Source organism: Oncorhynchus nerka, linkage group LG9b, assembly GCF_034236695.1.
Source record: "Oncorhynchus nerka isolate Pitt River linkage group LG9b, Oner_Uvic_2.0, whole genome shotgun sequence".
Lineage (NCBI taxonomy): Eukaryota > Metazoa > Chordata > Actinopteri > Salmoniformes > Salmonidae > Oncorhynchus > Oncorhynchus nerka.
Genome location: NC_088424.1, coordinates 40,693,728 through 40,714,480, shown reverse-complemented (window position 1 = coordinate 40,714,480; position 20,753 = coordinate 40,693,728). Strand labels below are relative to the sequence as shown.

Genomic DNA, 20,753 nt, shown 5'->3' with positions numbered 1-20,753 from the left:
GTAGGCACGGAAGGGAGGGTAGGTACGGTAGGTATGGAATGTAGGGTAGGCATGGAAGGTAGGGTAGGCATGGAAGGTAGGGTAGGCATGGAAGGTAGGGTAGGCATGGAATGTAGGGTCGGCATGGAAGGCATGGAAGGCATGGAAGGATAGGGTAGGTATGGAAGGTAGGGTAGGCATGGAAGGTAGGGTCGGCATGGAAGGTAGGGTCGGCATGGAAGGTAGGGTCGGCATGGAAGGTAGGGTAGGCATGGAAGGTAGGGTAGGCATGGAAGGCATGGAAGGATAGGGTAGGTATGGAAGGTATGGTAGGTAGGGAGGTTAGGTATGGAAGGTCGGGTAGGTATGGAAGGTATGGAAGGTAGGGTAGGTATGGAAGGTCGGGTAGGTATGGAAGGTCGGGTAGGTATGGAAGGTAGGGTAGGTAGGGAAGGTAGGGTAGGTATGGAAGGTAGGGTAGGTATGGAAGGTATGGTAGGTATGGAAGGTCAGGTAGGGTAGGTCGGGTAGGTATGGAAGGTCGGGTAGGTATGGAAGGTCGGGTAGGCATGGAAGGCATGGAAGGATAGGGTAGGTATGGAAGGTATGGTAGGTAGGGTAGGTTTGGAAGGTCGGGTAGGTATGGAAGGTATGGAAGGTCGGGTAGGTATGGAAGGTAGGGTAGGTATGGAAGGTCGGGTAGGTATGGAAGGTCGGGTAGGTATGGAAGGTCGGGTAGGTAGGGAAGGTAGGGTAGGTGTGGGCGGTAGGGTAGGTGTGGGCGGTAGGGTAGGTTTGGGCGGTAGGGTAGGTGTGGGGGTAGGGTGGGGGTAGGGTGGTGGGGGGTAGGGTAGGTGTGGGCGGTAGGGTAGGTTTGGGCGGTAGGGTAGGTATGGAAGGTATAGAAGGTATGGAAGGTATAGAAGGTCGGGTAGGTATGGGCGGTAGGGTAGGTGTGGGCGGTAGGGTAGGTGTGGGCGGTAGGGTAGGTGTGGGCGGTAGGATAGGTGTGGGCGGTAGGGTAGGTGTGGGTGGTAGGGTAGGTGTGGAAGGCAGGGTAGGTGTGGAAGGCAGGGTAGGTGTGGAAGGCAGGGTAGGTACGGTAGGTAAGGTAGGGAGGGTAGGCACGGAAGGGAGGGTAGGCACGGAAGGGAGGGTAGGCACGGAAGGTAGGGTAGGCACGGTAGGTATGGAATGTAGGGTAGGCATGGAAGGTAGGGTAGGCATGGAAGGTAGGGTAGGCATGGAATGTAGGGTCGGCATGGAATGTAGGGTCGGCATGGAATGTAGGGTAGGCATGGAATGTAGGGTAGGCATGGAAGGTAGGGTAGGCATGGAAGGTAGGGTAGGTATGGAAGGTATGGTAGGTAGGGTAGGTTTGGTAGGTAGGGAAGTTAGGGTAGGTCGGGTAGGTATGGAAGGTATGGAAGGTAGGGTAGGTAGGGTAGGTCGGGTGGGTATGGAAGGTCGGGTAGGTATGGAAGGTAGGGTAGGTATGGAAGGTATGGTAGGTATGGAAGGTAGGGTAGGCATGGAAGGTAGGGTAGGTATGGAAGGTATAGAAGGTCGGGTAGGGAAGGTCGGGTAGGTATGGAAGGTCGGGTAGGTATGGAAGGTATAGAAGGTCGGGTAGGTATGGAAGGTATAGAAGGTATGGTAGGTGTGGAAGGTCGGGTAGGTAGGTGTGGAAGGTAGGGTAGGTGTGGAAGGTAGGGTAGGTGTGGAAGGTCGGGTAGGTATGGGTGGTAGGATAGGTATGGACGGTAGGATAGGTATGGACGGTAGGATAGGTATGGAAGGTAGGGTAGGATGGTAAGGTATGGAAGGTAGGGTAGGTGTGGAAGGCAGGGTAGGTGTGGACGGTAGGGTAGGTGTGGACGGTAGGGTAGGTGTGGACGGTAGGGTAGGTGTGGGGCGGTAGGGTAGGTGTGGGCGGTAGGGTAGGTGTGGGCGGTAGGGTAGGATGGTAAGGTACGGAAGGGAGGGTAGGCACGGAAGGGAGGGTAGGCACGGAAGGGAGGGTAGGCACGGAAGGGAGGGTAGGCACGGTAGGTATGGAATGTAGGGTAGGCATGGAAGGTAGGGTAGGCATGGAAGGTAGGGTAGGCATGGAAGGTAGGGTAGGCATGGAATGTAGGGTCGGCATGGAAGGCATGGAAGGATAGGGTAGGTATGGAAGGTAGGGTAGGCATGGAAGGTAGGGTCGGCATGGAAGGTAGGGTCGGCATGGAAGGTAGGGTAGGCATGGAAGGTAGGGTAGGCATGGAAGGATAGGGTAGGTATGGAAGGTATGGTAGGTAGGGAGGTTAGGTATGGAAGGTCGGGTAGGTATGGAAGGTAGGGTAGGTATGGAAGGTCGGGTAGGTATGGAAGGTCGGGTAGGTATGGAAGGTCGGGTAGGTATGGAAGGTCGGGTAGGCATGGAAGGTAGGGTAGGCATGGAAGGCATGGAAGGATAGGGTAGGTATGGAAGGTATGGTAGGTAGGGAGGTTAGGTATGGAAGGTCGGGTAGGTATGGAAGGTCGGGTAGGTATGGAAGGTAGGGTAGGTATGGAAGGTCGGGTAGGTATGGAAGGTCGGGTAGGTATGGAAGGTCGGGTAGGTATGGAAGGTCGGGTAGGTATGGAAGGTCGGGTAGGTATGGAAGGTATGGTAGGTATGGAAGGTCAGGTAGGGTAGGTCGGGTAGGTATGGAAGGTCGGGTAGGTATGGAAGGTCGGGTAGGTATGGAAGGTATAGAAGGTCGGGTAGGTATGGAAGGTAGGGTAGGTATGGAAGGTAGGGAAGGTAGGTTAGGTATGGTAGGGTAGGTTGGGTAGGTATGGAAGGTCGGGTAGGTATGGAAGGTAGGGTAGGTATGGAAGGTAGGGTAGGCATGGAAGGTAGGGTAGGCATGGTGTAGTTTAGCGTGTGTAGGTTTAGAGTGATTATCTTAATTTACCGAGGTTAGCTAGCCAGCGATTTGTCGTCCTTAACGTAGGAGACACTGCTAGCTAGCCAACAGCTAGCCAACGTCTACCGAACAGAACTTCCGCACTCAACAACCCGGTCGCATTTCGCTTCGCTCCACAGGTAGTATCACATTTTTCATTTCATTACAGTACAACGGCTTGATTTGTTTGATCGTAGCTAGCTACATAGCTAGCTACATAGCCGTCTTTGTATCAAAGATAATTGTGTAGTCTAGAGCGATTTCCTAGGTTAGCTAGCCAGCTATTGTCGTTCTTTTAACGCAACGTAACGTAATCATCACTGCTAGCTAGCCAGCTAGCCCCGAATAGCAGCACAGTAGAAACTATTACACTCAACGGAACGACTTGATTAGTGTAGTGTCAACAACGCAGCCACTGCCAGCTAGCCTACATAGTCAACAACGCAGCCTCTGCCAGCTAGCCTACTTCAGCAGTACTGTATCATTTTAATCATTTTAGTCAATAAGATTCTTGCTACGTAAGCTTAACTTTCTGAACACTCGAGACGTGTAGTCCACTTGTCATTCCAATCTCCTTTGCATTAGCGTAGCCTCTTGTGTAGCCTGTCAACTATGTGTCTGTCTATCCCTGTTCTCTCCTCTCTGCACAGACCATACAAACGCTCCACACCGCGTGGCCGCGGCCACCCTAATCTGGTGGTCCCAGCGCGCACGACCCACGTGGAGTTCCAGGTCTCCGGTAGCCTCTGGAACTGCCGATCTGCGGCGAACAAGGCAGAGTTCATCGCAGCCTATGCCTCCCTCCAGTCCCTCGACTTCTTGGCACTGACGGAAACATGGATCACCACAGACAACACTGCTACTCCTTACTGCTCTCTCTTCGTCTGCCCACGTGTTCTCGCACACCCCGAGAGCTTCTGGTCAGCGGGGTGGTGGCACCGGGATCCTCATCTCTCCCAAGTGGTCATTCTCTCTTTCTCCCCTTACCCATCTGTCTATCGCCTCCTTTGAATTCCATGCTGTCACAGTTACCAGCCCTTTCAAGCTTAACATCATTTATCGCCCTCCAGGTTCCCTCGGAGAGTTCATCAATGAGCTTGATGCCTTGATAAGCTCCTTTCCTGAGGACGGCTCACCTCTCACAGTTCTGGGCGACTTTAACCTCCCCACGTCTACCTTTGACTCATTCCTCTCTGCCTCCTTCTTTCCACTCCTCTCCTCTTTTGACCTCACCCTCTCCCCTTCCCCCCTACTCACAAGGCAGGAAATACGCTCGACCTCATCTTTACTAGATGCTGTTCTTCCACTAACCTCATTGCAACTCCTCCAAGTCTCCGACCACTACCTTGTATCCTTTTCCCTCTCGCTCTCATCCAACACTTCCCACACTGCCCCTACTCGGATGGTATCGCGCCGTCCCAACCTTCGCTCTCTCTCCCCCGCTACTCTCTCCTCTTCCATCCTATCATCTCTTCCCTCTGCTCAAACCTTCTCCAACCTATCTCCTGATTCTGCCTCCTCAACCCTCCTCTCCTCCCTTTCTGCATCCTTTGACTCTCTATGTCCCCTATCCTCCAGGCCGGCTCGATCCTCCCCTCCCGCCTCCGTGGCTCGACGACTCATTGCGAGCTCACAGAACAGGGCTCCGGGCAGCCGAGCGGAAATGGAGGAAAACTCGCCTCCCTGCGGACCTGACATCCTTTCACTCCCTCCTCTCTACATTTTCCTCTTCTCTCTCTGCTGCTAAAGCCACTTTCTACCACTCTAAATTCCAAGCATCTGCCTCTAACCCTAGGAAGCTCTTTGCAACCTTCTCCTCCCTCCTGAATCCTCCTCCCTCCCCCCTCCTCCCTCTCTGCAGATGACTTCGTCAACCATTTTGAAAAGAAGGTCGACGACATCCGATCCTCGTTTGCTAAGTCAAACGACACCGCTGGTTCTGCTCACACTGCCCTACCCTGTGCTCTGACCTCTTTCTCCCCTCTCTCTCCAGATGAAATCTCGCGTCTTGTGACGGCCGGCCGCCCAACAACCTGCCCGCTTGACCCTATCCCCTCCTCTCTTCTCCAGACCATTTCCGGAGACCTTCTCCCTTACCTCACCTCGCTCATCAACTCATCCCTGACCGCTGGCTACGTCCCTTCCGTCTTCAAGAGAGCGAGAGTTGCACCCCTTCTGAAAAAACCTACACTCGATCCCTCCGATGTCAACAACTACAGACCAGTATCCCTTCTTTCTTTTCTCTCCAAAACTCTTGAACGTGCCGTCCTTGGCCAGCTCTCCCATTCAACTGCTATCTCTCTCAGAATGACCTTCTTGATCCAAATCAGTCAGGTTTCAAGACTAGTCATTCAACTGAGACTGCTCTTCTCTGATGACCAGGTCACGGAGGCAGCGCGGATCCGCACTGCGGAGCGCGGATTGATCAACTCCATTGTGTCCTCCTCCCAGAGCGCTAAGAACCTTGGCGTGATCCTGGACAACACCCTGTCGTTCTCAACTAACATCAAGGCGGTGGCCCGTTCCTGTAGGTTCATGCTCTACAACATCCGCAGAGTACGACCCTGCCTCACACAGGAAGCGGCGCAGGTCCTAATCCAGGCACTTGTCATCTCCCGTCTGGATTACTGCAACTCGCTGTTGGCTGGGCTCCCTGCCTGTGCCATTAAACCCCTACAACTAATCCAGAACGCCGCAGCCCGTCTGGTGTTCAACCTTCCCAAGTTCTCTCACGTCACCCCGCTCCTCCGCTCTCTCCACTGGCTTCCAGTTGAAGCTCGCATCCGCTACAAGACCATGGTGCTTGCCTACGGAGCTGTGAGGGGAACGGCACCTCAGTACCTCCAGGCTCTGATCAGGCCCTACACCCAAACAAGGGCACTGCGTTCATCCACCTCTGGCCTGCTCGCCTCCCTACCACTGAGGAAGTACAGTTCCCGCTCAGCCCAGTCAAAACTGTTCGCTGCTCTGGCCCCCCAATGGTGGAACAAACTCCCTCACGACGCCAGGACAGCGGAGTCAATCACCACCTTCCGGAGACACCTGAAACCCCACCTCTTTAAGGAATACCTAGGATAGGATAAAGTAATCCCTCTCACCCCCCCTTAAAAGATTTAGATGCACTACTGTTCCACTGGATGTCATAAGGTGAATGCACCAATTTGTAAGTCGCTCTGGATAAGAGCGTCTGCTAAATGACTTAAATGTAATGTAAATGCATGGAAGGTAGGGTAGGCATGGAAGGTAGGGTAGGCATGGAAGGTAGGGTAGGTATGGAAGGTATAGAAGGTAGGAAAGGTATAGAAGGTAGGGAAGGTATAGAAGGTCGGGTAGGTAGGGAAGGTCGGGTAGGTATGGAAGGTCGGGTAGGTATGGAAGGTCGGGTAGGTATAGAAGGTAGGGTAGGTATGGAAGGTAGGGTAGGTATAGAAGGTAGGGTAGGTATGGAAGGTAGGGTAGGTATGGAAGGTAGGGAAGGTATAGAAGATCGGGTAGGTATGGAAGGTAGGGTAGGTATGGAAGGTAGGGTAGGTATGGAAGGTAGGGTAGGTATGGAAGGTAGGGTACTATGACATTAGTCCATTGAAGTGTAGCAATATAACATTTAGCAGGTTGAACACCGACGTACTCCTTTGACTCCCTTCTTGAGCTTGTCGTCGATGAAGAGGGAGAGGTACTCTGGGGAGCGGGAGTTGAGGTTGAGGAAGTACTCAAAGTCTCCGGCGATGGTCTGCTTGAAGAGCCGGTCGTTGTTGAACGACTCCAGGAGGAAACGGTCGAACCGCGTCTTCAGGTCCAACAGGCCCTATAGGACAGAGAATCAAATCCAACTTTATTTAAAGGGAATTTAAAATCACAGCACACTTTACAATAAGTAATAACACACAAACACTATGGAGATTGCTAGTGGTTTACGTGTTACATTGGGGCAAAAAAGTATTGTCAGCCACCAATTGTGCAAGTTCTCCCACTAAAAAGATGAGAGAGGCCAGTAATTTTCATCATTGGTACACTTCAACTATGATCACTACAAATCACATTGTTGGATTTTTTATGAATTTATTTGCAAATTATGGTGGAAAATAGGTATTTGGTCAATAACAAAAAAGTTTCTCAATACTTTGTTATATACCCTTTGTTGGCAATGACAGAGGTCAAACGTTTTCTGTAAGTCTTCACAAGGTTTTCACACACTGTTGCTGGTATTTTGGCCCATTCCTCCATGCAGATCTCCTCTAGAGCAGTGATGTTTTGGGGCTGTTGCTGGGCAACACGGACTTTCAACTCCCTCCAAAGATTTTCTATGGGGTTGAGATCTGGAGACTGGCTAGGCCACTTCAGGACCTTGAAATGCTTCTTACGAAGCCACTCCGTTGCCCGGGCGGTGTGTTTGGGATCATTGTCATAATGAAAGACCCAGCCACGTTTCATCTTCAATGCCCTTGCTGATGGAAGGAGGTTTTCACTCAAAAATCTCACGATACATGGCCCCATTCATTCTTTCCTTTACACGGATCAGTCGTCCTGGTCCCTTTGCAGAAAAACAGCCCCAAAGCATGATGTTTCCACCCCCATGCTTCACAGTAGGTATGGTGTTCTTTGGATGCAACTCAGCATTCCTTGTCCTCCAAACACGACAAGTTGAGTTTTTAGCAAAAAGTTCTATTTTGGTTTCATCTGACCATATGACATTCTCCCAATCTTCTTCTGGATCATCCAAATGCTCTCTAGCAAACTTCAGACGGGCCTGGACATGTACTGGCTTAAGCAGGGGGATACGTCTGGCACTGCAGGATTTGAGTCCCTGGCGGCGTAGTGTGTTACTGATGGTAGGCTTTTTTACTTTTGTCCCAGCTCTCTGCAGGTCTTTCACTAGGTCCCCCCGTGTGGTTCTGGGATTTTTGTTCACCGTTCTTGTGATCATTTTGACCCCATGGGGTGAGATCTTGCGTGGAGCCCCAGATCGAGGGAGATTATCAGTGGTTTTGTATGTCTTGCATTTCCTAATAATTGCTCCCACAGTTGATTTCTTCAAACCAAGCTGCTTACCTATTGCAGATTCAGTCTTCCCAGCCTGGTGCAAGTCTACAATTTTGTTTCTGGTGTCCTTTGACAGCTCTTTGGTCTTGGCCATAGTGGAGTTTGGAGTGTGACTGTTTGAGGTTGTGGACAGGTGTCTTTTATACTGATAACAAGTTCAAACAGGTGCCATTAATACAGGTAACGAGTGGAGGACAGAGGAGCCTCTCTGAAGAAGTTACAGGTCTGTGAGAGCCAGAAATATTGCTTGTTTGTAGGTGACCAAATACTTATTTTCCACCATAATTTGCAAATAAATAAATTAAAAATCCTACAATGTGATTTTCGGGATTTTTTTCTTCTCATTTTGTCTGTCTTAGTTGGAGTGTACCTAATGATGAAAATTACAGGCCTCTCTCATCTTTTTAAGTGGGAGAACTTGCACAATTGGTGACTGACTAAATACTTTTTTGCCCCACTGTAACTCTTGGTGATGCCCTAAAAAGATCATTGGTATTCAATTACTTTTCTTCTGTACTGAAATTCCAAATACTGTAGCACTTGGCAGTTATGTACATAGTTTTTATTCCTTTTGCTTATTTTCTGAATTACTGTAAGATGTACATATTGTGTCGTTCCTGGAAGCTGTTGCCGTAGTGATAACCAAAAGATACTCCCTAAAAAGAGTGGGCTGGAACCTTAGCTTCAACGCTTATTGGGGTAGTTACCAATGTTACTATTTTAAACACGCTTCAGATTTGAGTTCTTTCTGGTCAGGAAATAATATGTGCCCTGATTGTTATGGACATGTTCTGAGAATAAAAATGCCAGACAGTCTTTGATTTGAGGTTAGGCCCAGCATACCTGGATGTAGTCGACAGGGTTCTTGCCCTCTCCCTCCTCTGACACCAGAGCCTTGCCCTGCTCCCTCAGGTAGGAGCTCATACACTCACACATGGTCTTCAGGCCGTTAGGCACACGGCTGAACAGCTTGTACATACAGCCCAGGTCTGGAGCGCAAGAGGAAGAGATGGGAGAGAGGAAGAGATGGGAGAGAGGAAGAGATGGGAGAGAGGAAGAGATGGGAAAGAGGAAGGGATGGGAAAGAGGAAGGGGGAGAGAAAGAGGGGGGGAGAGAGCAAGAGGGGGGAGAGAGCAAGAGGGGGAGAGAGCAAGAGGGGGAGAGAGCAAGAGGGGGAGAGAGAGGGGGAGAGAGCAAGGGGGGGAGAGAGAGCAAGAGGGGGGAGAGAGCAAGAGGGGGGGAGAGCAAGAGGGGGAGAGAGAGCAAGAGGGGGAGAGAGCAAGAGGGGGAGAGAGCAAGAGGGGGAGGAGAGCAAGAGGGGGAGAGCAAGAGGGGGGGAGAGAGCAAGAGGGGGAGAGAGCAAGAGGGGGGGGAGAGAGCAAGAGGGGGAGAGAGCAAGAGGGGGGAGAGAGCAAGAGGGGGAGAGAGCAAGCAAGAGGGGGGAGAGAGCAAGCAAGGGGGGAGAGAGCAAGAGGGGGGGAGAGAGCAAGAGGGGGGGAGAGAGGAAAATGGAGAATAGATGAGTTATGAAGGAAGTTCAAACCAATACACAGATCTACAGTCAGAACTTGACATTGGTTTAGGTGTCAAAGATTCACTGGCTCTGTCTTATCTGTATTTCTGCCTGTCTGGTTTCAGAGTTAATCTGTGAGGTAAATGCAGAGCTCAGGAAATGCGCTTGAAGCAAATTCCGGTAAAAGAAAGAGAACTGAACCAGTAAATACACGAGTGAGAGAGTTAACTTATTTGTCTCTCCGATTTGAAAATCATCAACACGAGGGTTTGATTCAGTCTACTCATCTATAATAGGTCTTATCCCTGTCTGATAGTATGACATCTAGTGGCCCTTTTGGGTACTTCAGACTAACACACGTGTTTAATTATCTCTGACTCTCTGTGTGGCCTTCTACCCCACTATTGTTTGTGGAGATATGCTCCGATTGGTCGACTGACCAAAAGCTCAGCTATAATTAAAATAAATGTGGATCTGACTGGAAGTGTGCAGAGACTTTATTTCTCCCCGTTTCACTTGTCTCCAGTAGCTTCACTAATCAGCTTTGGGTGTCTGGTAGATTGTGCCTAATTGGCTACGGTTACATAGGCAACCCATTCAGATCTTTTGCCAATTATTTCCATATCTGATCCCAATCTGATATTTTTCCTAATGTATGAACAGCAACAACGAGTCATATATTGAATATGATCTTTTGCCTGAAGATTCATACCATGTCCATACGTGTGGACCTCAATCCTAACGCTCCAATATGTGGCCTCATTTGTATGATCTAAAAGTGATTTTTGTTTGTGCGCACATGACTTGCCGTTATCAACCACCCCGAAAATGTTATGTAACAGTGACAGAAAATGAGCGTTACATCTGTGTGCTACTTCAGAGGCTACATCAGTGGGAATGTGCAAATCTGATATGAGTGTGGACAGTCAAAAAAACAAGACTGGATAGAAGACAATCGCTAGGTCTGGAGAATCATTGATTAACCCTGGATAACATGCCTATGTCCGGGCAAGAACGGGAACACTGATCTAGGATTACGTTTTCCTCTTTTAGACCACAGTGAAAAAGGTTCTATGGACAGGATGACGTGTTCAGCACTCATACTCGGATGCTTTTTGAGAAAGAGAGAGAAAAAGAAAAAAAAGAGCCCAGGTCTCCAGATATAATTAAACACACAAGTTCTGAGTCTTGATTATAACTCAATTCAGTCTTAATCCGTTGCCTGTAAAACAAGCCTGTTTTCCACGTTCACCTTCTGTCTTGCCGTTCTTGAGCATGTGAACCAGGCCAGAATTCTCCATCTCCACGATGGTCTTCATGTGTTTGGAGATGAGCTCCCGTTCCACCACCTTGACGATGGGCTCCTCTGTGGACTTGTCCAGGCAGTGCAGCACCCGCTCTATCTCCTCGTTGATCCTGGCCTCCACCTTCTTGATGTACACACTGGCACTGTTCTCCGCTAGGAACTTCTGGCTCTCCATCTGAGGGGTAGGACAGGGTACGGTTGGAGGAGGAGGGGGGTAGGACAGGGTACGGTTTGAGGAGGAGGGGGGTAGGACAGGGTACGGTTTGAGGAGGAGGGGGGTAGGACAGGGTACGGTTTGAGGAGGAGGGGGGTAGGACAGGGTACGGTTTGAGGAGGAGGGGGGTAAAACAGTACGGTTTGATGTGAGAAAGGTATTTCAGATACAGAACAAAGTGGAAGTTGGAAGAGGTTTATAGGGCAATACAAATTTATGTAAAACTGAAAATAAAAATAATTTTATTAGTGTGGACAATTGTTGAGGAGCACAAAATGGCGAACTGATGGGCTTCGACTCATGAACCAAGAGGTCACCTATGTTGGAATGTTGCTATATGGGGTTAGATGAGTATAGAGAGAAGCTCCACTGACTAAATGCAGCTTAACGTTTTGTAATAGCTTAGTTGCGTGTTTTTGTGGTTTTAGCATCCATGCCAACATCATAAAACAAATCTCAGCAGTCACAATGACTGGACAAAAAAAAACAAAAGAGCGTGTAAAATGTTGCCCAACCCACCTGGAAGAATTCTGCAGACATTTCTAAGAAGGGGGACTCAAAGTCTTCCTCGTACACAGACCTACCCTCCAGACCCAGAATCATCAGCATCTGACAGGCGTTCCTGATCGCTCCCCTGTGCACACACACGGAATAAACATATGATCTAGATTTTTGAGGGGGGATTTTGCTCTTTAAAGAGATAAAAACCATATGATAGGATTTATAGTTTTATGACTCCTTAAAACAAACCGTTTAAAAAAAAAGAAGTAACATTGAGTAAAACCTATTTGCCAGAGTGGTGATGAGTTGGGTATTAATGTAGTAGTTAATCTCCCAAGTTGAAAGGTCAGTTCTCTGTGAATAGGATGTGCTACTGCCCTTATCATAGGCAAACATTTTTAAAAAACAGGCAAAGAGAAAGATGGAATGGTTTCAGGGGCTTAAACCTCACATCACAGATAGCCATTGTCCCCTAGGATATGACTTATGCACCAGCCTCACCAAATACCCACTATCTGATCAACAGTAGCAGGGACTGTATACACAAAGCAAGTCAGTCATCATGATCGGAAAGGCAAAACTGATCCCAGATCAGCACTAATACACTGAATAGATACAGGTCTTTATTTTGTTAGACAGATCCCAGAACAGTCCTTACCTGTCCACCACCTCTCCTTTCCTCTCCCGTGCGATCATGTCCAGCAGGGTCTGTCGCAGGTGGTCTCGGATGCAGCCATAGCGCACCACCTGGTCTCTGAAGATGATCAGGCCCAGGTTGTAGACGTTCTCCACGTTGTTCTGCTGCACGTACACCCGGTCCTGGAGCCGAGGGGAGGACAGCGCGTTAGAGCGGCCAGTAAGTTAAAATAAAACCCATTTGAATACTTTGTCCTCCGAAGAGAAAATTTACTCAAAGTTTACTCAAATTAAAAATTCAGGAACGGGTAAGGGGGAGGACTCCAAAAAGTCCGATTTTTTGCACTGAAAAGCCATATGATACCTGATAGGCTGGTGTCCTTGGTACTTGGTTACACCTACTAGGCAGACACAAAAGAAATATGTCTGAAATCTCAGTTCTGGGATTAGATGTTTTTATTACCAAAATAACACTACATCATCTTCCCATTTCTGCACCTAACACTGAGCAGGCCAGGCAACTAACTGGAGACCCAGGACGCAGGGAAAGGTCAAACTTCCTTCCTTTTGTGAGCATACTCTTTACTGTTCGTTTTATATTGTTTATTTCACTTCTGTTTATTATCCTTGTCACTTGCTTTGGCAATGTTAACATATGTTTCCCATGCCACTAAAGCCCTTTGAATTGAATTGAGGAGAGAGAGAAAGATCGAGCCCTTTAAATTGAGAAGGGGTGGGGAGGGGGAGCGGGAGAAGGAGAGAGAAAAACAAAGAATCCCGAGAGAATTCTGCAGTCTCCATAGCGGCTGTGTCACTGGATTGTCCCCCACCTCATACAACACACAGTTGGCCTTACTGTTACAGTAAATCAAGGAGAGTTACCACTAGTTGCCCAAAAAACTGGAGAAATAAAACAGAAGTTCTTTGTTCTGCCCAGGGAAAACAGGGCAAACAGCAACTAGAAGGCTGGCCCGCCCAACACCCGCCATGACATGTCGTTAAGGAGAGTCTTCCCAGGGAAAACAGCAACTAGAAGGCTGGCCCGCCCAACACCCGCCATGACATGTCGTTGAGGAGAGTCTTCCCAGGGAAAACAGCAACTAGAAGGCTGGCCCGCCCAACACCCACCATGACGTGTCGTTAAGGAGAGTCTTCCCAGGGCAAACAGCAACTAGAAGGCTGGCCCGCCCAACACCCACCATGGCGTGTCGTTAAGGAGAGTCTTCCCAGGGCAAACAGCAACTAGAAGGCTGGCCCGCCCAACACCCACCATGACGTGTCGTTAAGGAGAGTCTTCCCAGGGCAAACAGCAACTAGAAGGCTGGCCCGCCCAACACCCACCATGACATGTCGTTAAGGAGAGTCTTCCCAGGGAAAACAGCAACTAGAAGGCTGGCCCGCCCAACACCCGCCATGACATGTCGTTGAGGAGAGTCTTCCCAGGGAAAACAGCAACTAGAAGGCTGGCCCGCCCAACACCCACCATGACGTGTCGTTAAGGAGAGTCTTCCCAGGGCAAACAGCAACTAGAAGGCTGGCCCGCCCAACACCCACCATGACGTGTCGTTAAGGAGAGTCTTCCCAGGGCAAACAGCAACTAGAAGGCTGGCCCGCCCAACACCCGCCATGACATGTCGTTAAGGAGAGTCTTCCCAGGGAAAACAGCAACTAGAAGGCTGGCCCGCCCAACACCCACCATGACGTGTCGTTAAGGAGAGTCTTCCCAGGGCAAACAGCAACTAGAAGGCTGGCCCGCCCAACACCCACCATGACGTGTCGTTAAGGAGAGTCTTCCCAGGGCAAACAGCAACTAGAAGGCTGGCCCGCCCAACACCCGCCATGACGTGTCGTTAAGGAGAGTCTTCCCAGGGCAAACAGCAACTAGAAGGCTGGCCCGCCCAACACCCACCATGACGTGTCGTTAAGGAGAGTCTTCCCAGGGAAAACAGCAACTAGAAGGCTGGCCCGCCCAACACCCGCCATGACATGTCGTTGAGGAGAGTCTTCCCAGGGCAAACAGCAACTAGAAGGCTGGCCCGCCCAACACCCGCCATGACGTGTCGTTAAGGAGAGTCTTCCCAGGGAAAACAGCAACTAGAAGGCTGGCCCGCCCAACACCCACCATGACGTGTCGTTAAGGAGAGTCTTCCCAGGGCAAACAGCAACTAGAAGGCTGGCCCGCCCAACATCCGCCATGACGTGTCGTTGAGGAGAGTCTGCCCAGGGTAAACAGGGCAAACAGCAACTAGAAGGCTGGCCCGCCCAACCCCTTCCATGACGTGTCAGTGAGGAGAGTCTGCCCAGGGTAAACAGAGCAAACAGCAACTAGAAGGCTGGCCCGCCCAATCCCCACCATGACACGTCGTTGAGGAGAGTCTGCCAGGGCCATTCTTTCATACAAGGAAACTATTATTTACACTTTAGGGAAACCACTGGAGACAAAACTCCACAACTTTCTGGAGAAGCAATACTACTGATTAGGCCTGTCTGGGGTTAAAAAGACATCTGGAGAATCCTTCAGGACCGGTTTTGGGGAATTCTGCAGATTCATGTAAATTCGGCATATTTTCCAGCAGATCCCTGGTATACAGACAGTAGTTGTGCTTCTTGACATGGTCGACATGGACTGGACACTTCCAATTCAGTGTAACAACAAAACTGTTGTTCTTCCATCAATAACCACAGAACACACTAGAACAGGAGTGTCAAACTTTCAATTAAGACCCAGGTGAGGGGAGTTCTTTACTAGTTAGTGACCTTAATTCATCAATCAAGTACGAGGGTGGGGCGAAAACCTGCAGACACTCGGCCCACCGTGGAATGAGTTTGACACGTGAACTAGACCTAAAGCAGTCCACCTACCATGTACATCAGGATGTCTCTGATCATGACCATGGCTGTCTGGTGGTCGTTCCACGCTTGATTCAAAGTCTGCAGAAAGTTATTGTTTAACGAGTTTAGGACATCTTCCCGTACCTGCGGAAAGACATAAGATAAGTACTGAGAGTCTTAGTAAAGATATAGGATAAGTACTGAGAGTCTTAGTAAAGATATAGGATAAGTACTGAGAGTCTTAGTAAAGATATAGATAAGTACTGAGAGTCTTAGTAAAGATATAAGATAAGTACTGAGAGTCTTAGTAAAGATATAAGATAAGTACTGAGAGTCTTAGTAAAGATATAAGATAAGTACTGAGAGTCTTAGTAAAGATATAAGATAAGTACTGAGAGTCTTAAAGATAAAGATATAAGATCTTAAAAGATATAAGATAAGTACTGAGAGTCTTAGTAAAGATATAAGATAAGTACTGAGAGTCTTAGTAAAGATATAAGATAAGTACTGAGAGTCTTAGTAAAGATATAAGATAAGTACTGAGAGTCTTAGTAAAGATATAAGATAAGTACTGAGAGTCTTAGTAAAGATATAGGATAAGTACTGAGAGTCTTAGTAAAGATATAGAATAAGTACTGAGAGTCTTAGTAAAGATATAGCTTCTGTCTATGTTGAAGTTGCCTGTAGACACTGATCCAAGGCAAAGACATTTGAGATCAGTGTCTCCATTTTTTTGAGTTTCCAAACTAATGGTGTAAGTTAGGAATGAGATTGAATGAACTGATCCTAGATCTGTACCTATGGGCAACGTCTACCCAGGGCTCTGTGTTAGAACAGCTGGAGACGGACAACATGTGGACATACAGGTTATGACCCCAGCTATCTGGCCTGCTGTATGCTAAATGTTATATTCATGAGAGAAGGCGATGCCAAATACTAAAATCCAGTGCAGACCAGCTGGTGGTTCATATGAATCAGCCCAGTCCCCAGACAAAATAGACTGCTACAGCTCCTATACTCATCAATCAAAAGAGTTTAATCAAGTCTGTCTGTCTGGTTCTGTTTTGAGTGTGGTGAGTTTTCATGTAGGCTATATAGCTCTATCGTCCGTATATCTATATTTTAGCTGAACGGGGGATTGTTTCATTGCGTGCGTACTTAATTTGCAAAGTGGATTGCACTGTGTTGTGTGTGTGCACAGGTTCTCAGCTGATTTTGCATATCAAATTGTGTCCGTTACAAAAGGTAAACTTTACAGAAACTCCTGGGCCTAATTCGCTGTGTAAGTCAACACCCATTCACAATTTTTATTTTTTTATTTAATTTGGTCATTATTTATTTATTTTCATTTTTTGTGTTGAATTTTACCCCCTTTTCTCCCCAATTTCGTGGTATCCAATTGTTAGCAGTTACTATCTTATCTCATCGCTACAACTCCCGTACGGGCTTGGGAGAGACGAAGGTCGAAAGCCATGCGTCCACCGGAACACAACCCAACCAAGCCGCACTGCTTCTTAACAACCCGGAAGCCAGCCGCACCAATGTCTCGGAATAAACACTGTGTACCTGGTTAGCGTGCACTGCGCCCGACCCGCCACAGGAGTCGCTAGTGCGCGATGAGACAAGGATATCCCTACCGGCCAAACCCTCCCTAACCCGGACGACGCTAGGACAATTGTGCGTCGCCCCATGGACCTCCCGGTCGCGGCCGGCTGCGACAGAGCCTGGGCTCGAACCCAGAGTCTCTGGTGGCACAGCCTTAGACCACTGTGCCACCCGGGAGGCCAGTCAAACTATTTTGAATGGGATTCAAGATTATATCCTCAAATTCATGAAGGTACGATATATAAAATGATATTGTGATTACGGATTAAATTGACTTCTACCAGATGCCTCTTATTACGATTTTCATATGCATACACATGCTTTTGCTCTTGAAGACCATAAAAACCAAACTACAAGGCGTGAGGGATGGTCACCTTCACAGCGTATTATGGGAAATTATTTATAGAAGATAAACAGTGGTGCATTGTGGGAGGCGTAGTCCTTTACTTTGTTGACGAGGTGCTCAGTGACGACCTCCCGCAGGCCCGTGTAGAGCTTCTCGCCGTGTTTGTGCAGCACCATTGTGTAGGCGTTCCTGTAGAGCTCCTCGAAGCTCAGCCCGCTGTTGTTTTTCCTCTGGATCTCCTGGATAGCGTTCTTCAGAAGATCCCAGATATTGTTGACATACTTCTCATCCATTGTCATCTAGGGAGAGAGAAATCGGACACAATGAAGAAACAATGACAACGGCACCGTTCAACCCTTTTCACCTGTGTCCGTTCATTCTTATGTTTCCTCATTCCTCATTCTGCAAATCTGAACAGATGACATCCTTGTCAATTGATATATGACAGCAGTGCACAGACGTTGGTAATTCATTTAGTTGGTGATTCATTTAGAGGTATCTTACAGTGTTTCATACAGTCTCAAAAGTTGTTTAGGTAGGGATATGATCGACGACAAGCCCTGCACCTAGTATGCATTTCTGTGATTTGCGTGAGGATTTGAAGCCTTAACTTAAAAATGTTCTAAGTGCTTGCTTTGATAAACCACAGGTGCAGCTAGGGCCTAAAACTTGAGTGATAATAACATGAAAAACAAAACAGTCAATTATGACTTCACAGTGACTCAATCATGGCGGTTGAAACACACCTTGTCTCGACACATTTTGAAACAAAGAGACAACGCCATTGGCCTATTATTAGGGATGTCTGTGTTTCTCATTGGTAGAGAGAAGGTAGGAGTTGGTGCATTAGGAAATCAAGTGACTAGGCTAATTGTAGTCAGAACATCTGTATTAGGACTATTGTGTAGGTTGTGATGGTACAACACACGATAAGTCAAATACAAAACAATAATATATTTATTTCAGTTAGGGATTTTCATTATACAGGTCATCTAAAAGACGCTTAAAAACAAAAGTACATGTAGTTCTTGGGCTGGACGATGGTCATCAACAGAGGCTGACGTGTCCAGGTCACATCACCTCCGGTGGGTTAGAAATAGCATGACGTCGGTCTAAGACTAGGTGTTTTTATATTTGAAGTATTGGTAATTATCAATAGTAGAACGAGTACATAGCAGTAAATTATATATTTGCTTGCGTTAGCCTACATGATCATAATCTGACATTATTAATGCAGATAGGGTCTATAACTACAACAAAGTGAACAAACCAGGAGTTGTTATGCTAGCCTGTCTGTATAAACACATTAATGAATGAGAGAATTTGTTGTGGGAAAGTATCTTGTCTTTCCCTAGGCAGGTGCAGAAGAATGGAAAATTCTAAGATGAGGTGAGGGGGGAAAAAATATGCAGACAGTAACATTTGTTTTAATCAACTACAGATATGATTCTGATTCAAATTTATGTGGGCACAGCAGAGGCACCAAGATGAGTCAAGTCTTTTTGCCCCGTAGCTTATTAGTATTACAACAGCTTAGCTAGCTATCAAACCCTGTCAAGATGTCCATTCTTTTGGCCATTCAAACCTCAGGGATCCAGTCACCTGACCAGAGAGCATAGTAGCACTCCAGCCACAACCATACACCTATTAGACAGGCAAGGAGAGGGCTGGAACCTGTAACTTTGATTGACTTCATGGCCGTTTGTCCGCCAGAGATGGATGTTCAACTCACACATTGACATAAGGAGTAATTGAGGGAGATTGACTCAGCCTAAGAGTTTACAATGAGAGAGGGCCATGCCAACAAGTCATTATTCTACACCGAGTGCCTCCCCTCCACAAAGTAATTACATAATCTGTTTTATTATATCAGGGCCAACAACTGAACTGAGGGGTACAGGATGCACCAACATGTGCAAAGGGGAAAAGTGCCTAAATAGAATCCAGTTCTTCATGGCAGTCTAAATTAAAGCCTGCCCAAGCATGCAGAGATGCAAGCAAACACATAGGCCCTAAACACACACACTACACTGAAAGTCACTTTGGTGGGCCTAAATTTGGAACATGGGCCAAATAAACTGGGGGGCAAGTAGTTGTGTAAGATGAAAAGCTTATCCCTTCTCCTGCTCAGTTATTATTAGGTGGGGCTGCTGCAGGTATGCAGGCAGACAAAACTGCATATCCCATACCCTGGCTACTGTCCAGGTGCACAGACTGAGTGCGTGGTCACAGAAGCACTCGCACGGCCATTCCGCTGCTGTTATTCCTGCAGCATTCAAGCAGTCAGAGTGTAACAGAGTGCGTGTGTGCGAGATATTCAGGGGACGAGAGAGTACATTTCGGTCTAAGCCCAGGGCCCTGACTGCAATGTCATTCCTTCACACATACAGCCAATGTCTGACATCCAACAGTGTAGGGCTGTTCTCATAAAACGAGAGACTAACGTTATCTAACTAACGTACAGCAATCGGTATACATGTTTAGCTAGTTCTGCAACATAGTCAGGCTACATATTGCCATGTTAAATATCTACAAATCACGACACCGATTTTTAAAAAACAACAAAAAAACACTGACAAATTAGTTTAGAAACTCTGGTTATACCCTTTCTGAGTTAGTAAGTTAGGCCTACGCTACAGGCAGTTTTTACGGATGGGCAGTTTGCTACACAGCTAAGGAACTAGATAACGTTAGTACGTTAGCCGGTAGCTTACTAGCTAACGATAGATAGTTGACTTAAAAGTGTAGTTAGCCAGGTAGCTAGTTAGTTACCAAGCTAGGTTTCTGCTAACTAGCTAATAAGGTTCGCTGGCTGCCAATGTATATAGTTAGCCAACGACCTAGCTAGAAACTAGTTTGTCAGCAACGAACAGTTATTTAGTGGATATTTTCCAATGTGCACTGCACAAATAACAGACACTTACCGAATCAAAGCTAGCTAGCTAGTTGTTGTTAGCTGACAGTGACATTTTCAAAGTATCTAGTTTAGCTAACTAGCCAGGCCCGTCTTTAGCAAATGACATCCCCGGTGCTCGCGTCTCAGCGTACCCGGCCAATACTTACAGGAAAGGCTCTTATCCTCATCTTGGTGTCCTTCTTGACGCCGCCTTTGAGGTTGGACATGATTAGTTAGTTCGTCCGTCTTCTCTACGTTATCATGAAATACTATTTTAGGCTGCAACAGGGATGCCTGCAAATGGAAAGTGGTAAAGATCCCCCTCGACCTTCCCCTTGGGCTTGGGTCCGTCTCTCTGCGCTGTTGTTGTCACTCCTCTTCTCCCAATTTTTTGCCAAGCTTCTCCTTGCAGTGATGGCGGACAAGCTTCTACAGGGCAATGGTAACTGCGAACCGAAATCACGCGAGATGACCCATGGAAAACATAATGTTGCAAAAAGATATAGCACGTTCATCCTCATTCTACCAGTTGGATATATATCCAATTAACTTTAACCCAGTATCAAGTCTGGACAATGTATGTGTATACAGTCTATTCAGTTCATATCATATTGCATTTTATCAGGTGGCCACATTGGAAGTGACATGGATTTTTTTTAAATATTACACAAACGCGCACATTTCAAAATCTAGCATTCTTTCTTTGTGCTCACTAGATACTTACCTAGCTACATTATTGAGTAGTCAGTACCCATGCACTAGATCTGTCAACTATGATGAGTTGGCCAATACAGTCTCAATCACATGATATCCATGCTGTTTTGTTATTTAAATACCAGTGCGCATGTACACATAAAGCCTTGACACAGTGCTAATGTAAACTGAGGTATATGTGATGTCACTAGGCCTAATAGTGTGACAGGGTAGGAACCATGGCATCTGTTCCTTTAA

The 20,753-nt window shown here is 47.5% G+C and overlaps 1 protein-coding gene across 1 annotated transcript in view; it reads right to left on the bottom strand.

The window, feature by feature from the left end:
- The window catches only part of LOC115124532 (cullin-3-like), a 33,085-nt gene extending 12,838 nt beyond the window's left edge, over positions 1-20,247 (bottom strand). The window contains exons 1-8 of the mRNA XM_065013692.1: positions 19,970-20,247; positions 17,008-17,205; positions 14,986-15,099; positions 12,146-12,306; positions 11,506-11,620; positions 10,719-10,947; positions 8,796-8,941; positions 6,541-6,717 (exon numbers count right to left, since the gene is read on the bottom strand). Of these exons, the coding sequence (XP_064869764.1) occupies positions 6,541-6,717; positions 8,796-8,941; positions 10,719-10,947; positions 11,506-11,620; positions 12,146-12,306; positions 14,986-15,099; positions 17,008-17,205; positions 19,970-20,029 (1,200 nt within the window). The 5' untranslated portion in view covers positions 20,030-20,247. The remainder of the gene's footprint in view (positions 1-6,540; positions 6,718-8,795; positions 8,942-10,718; positions 10,948-11,505; positions 11,621-12,145; positions 12,307-14,985; positions 15,100-17,007; positions 17,206-19,969) is intronic.
- Between the last annotated feature and the right edge of the window lie 506 nt (positions 20,248-20,753).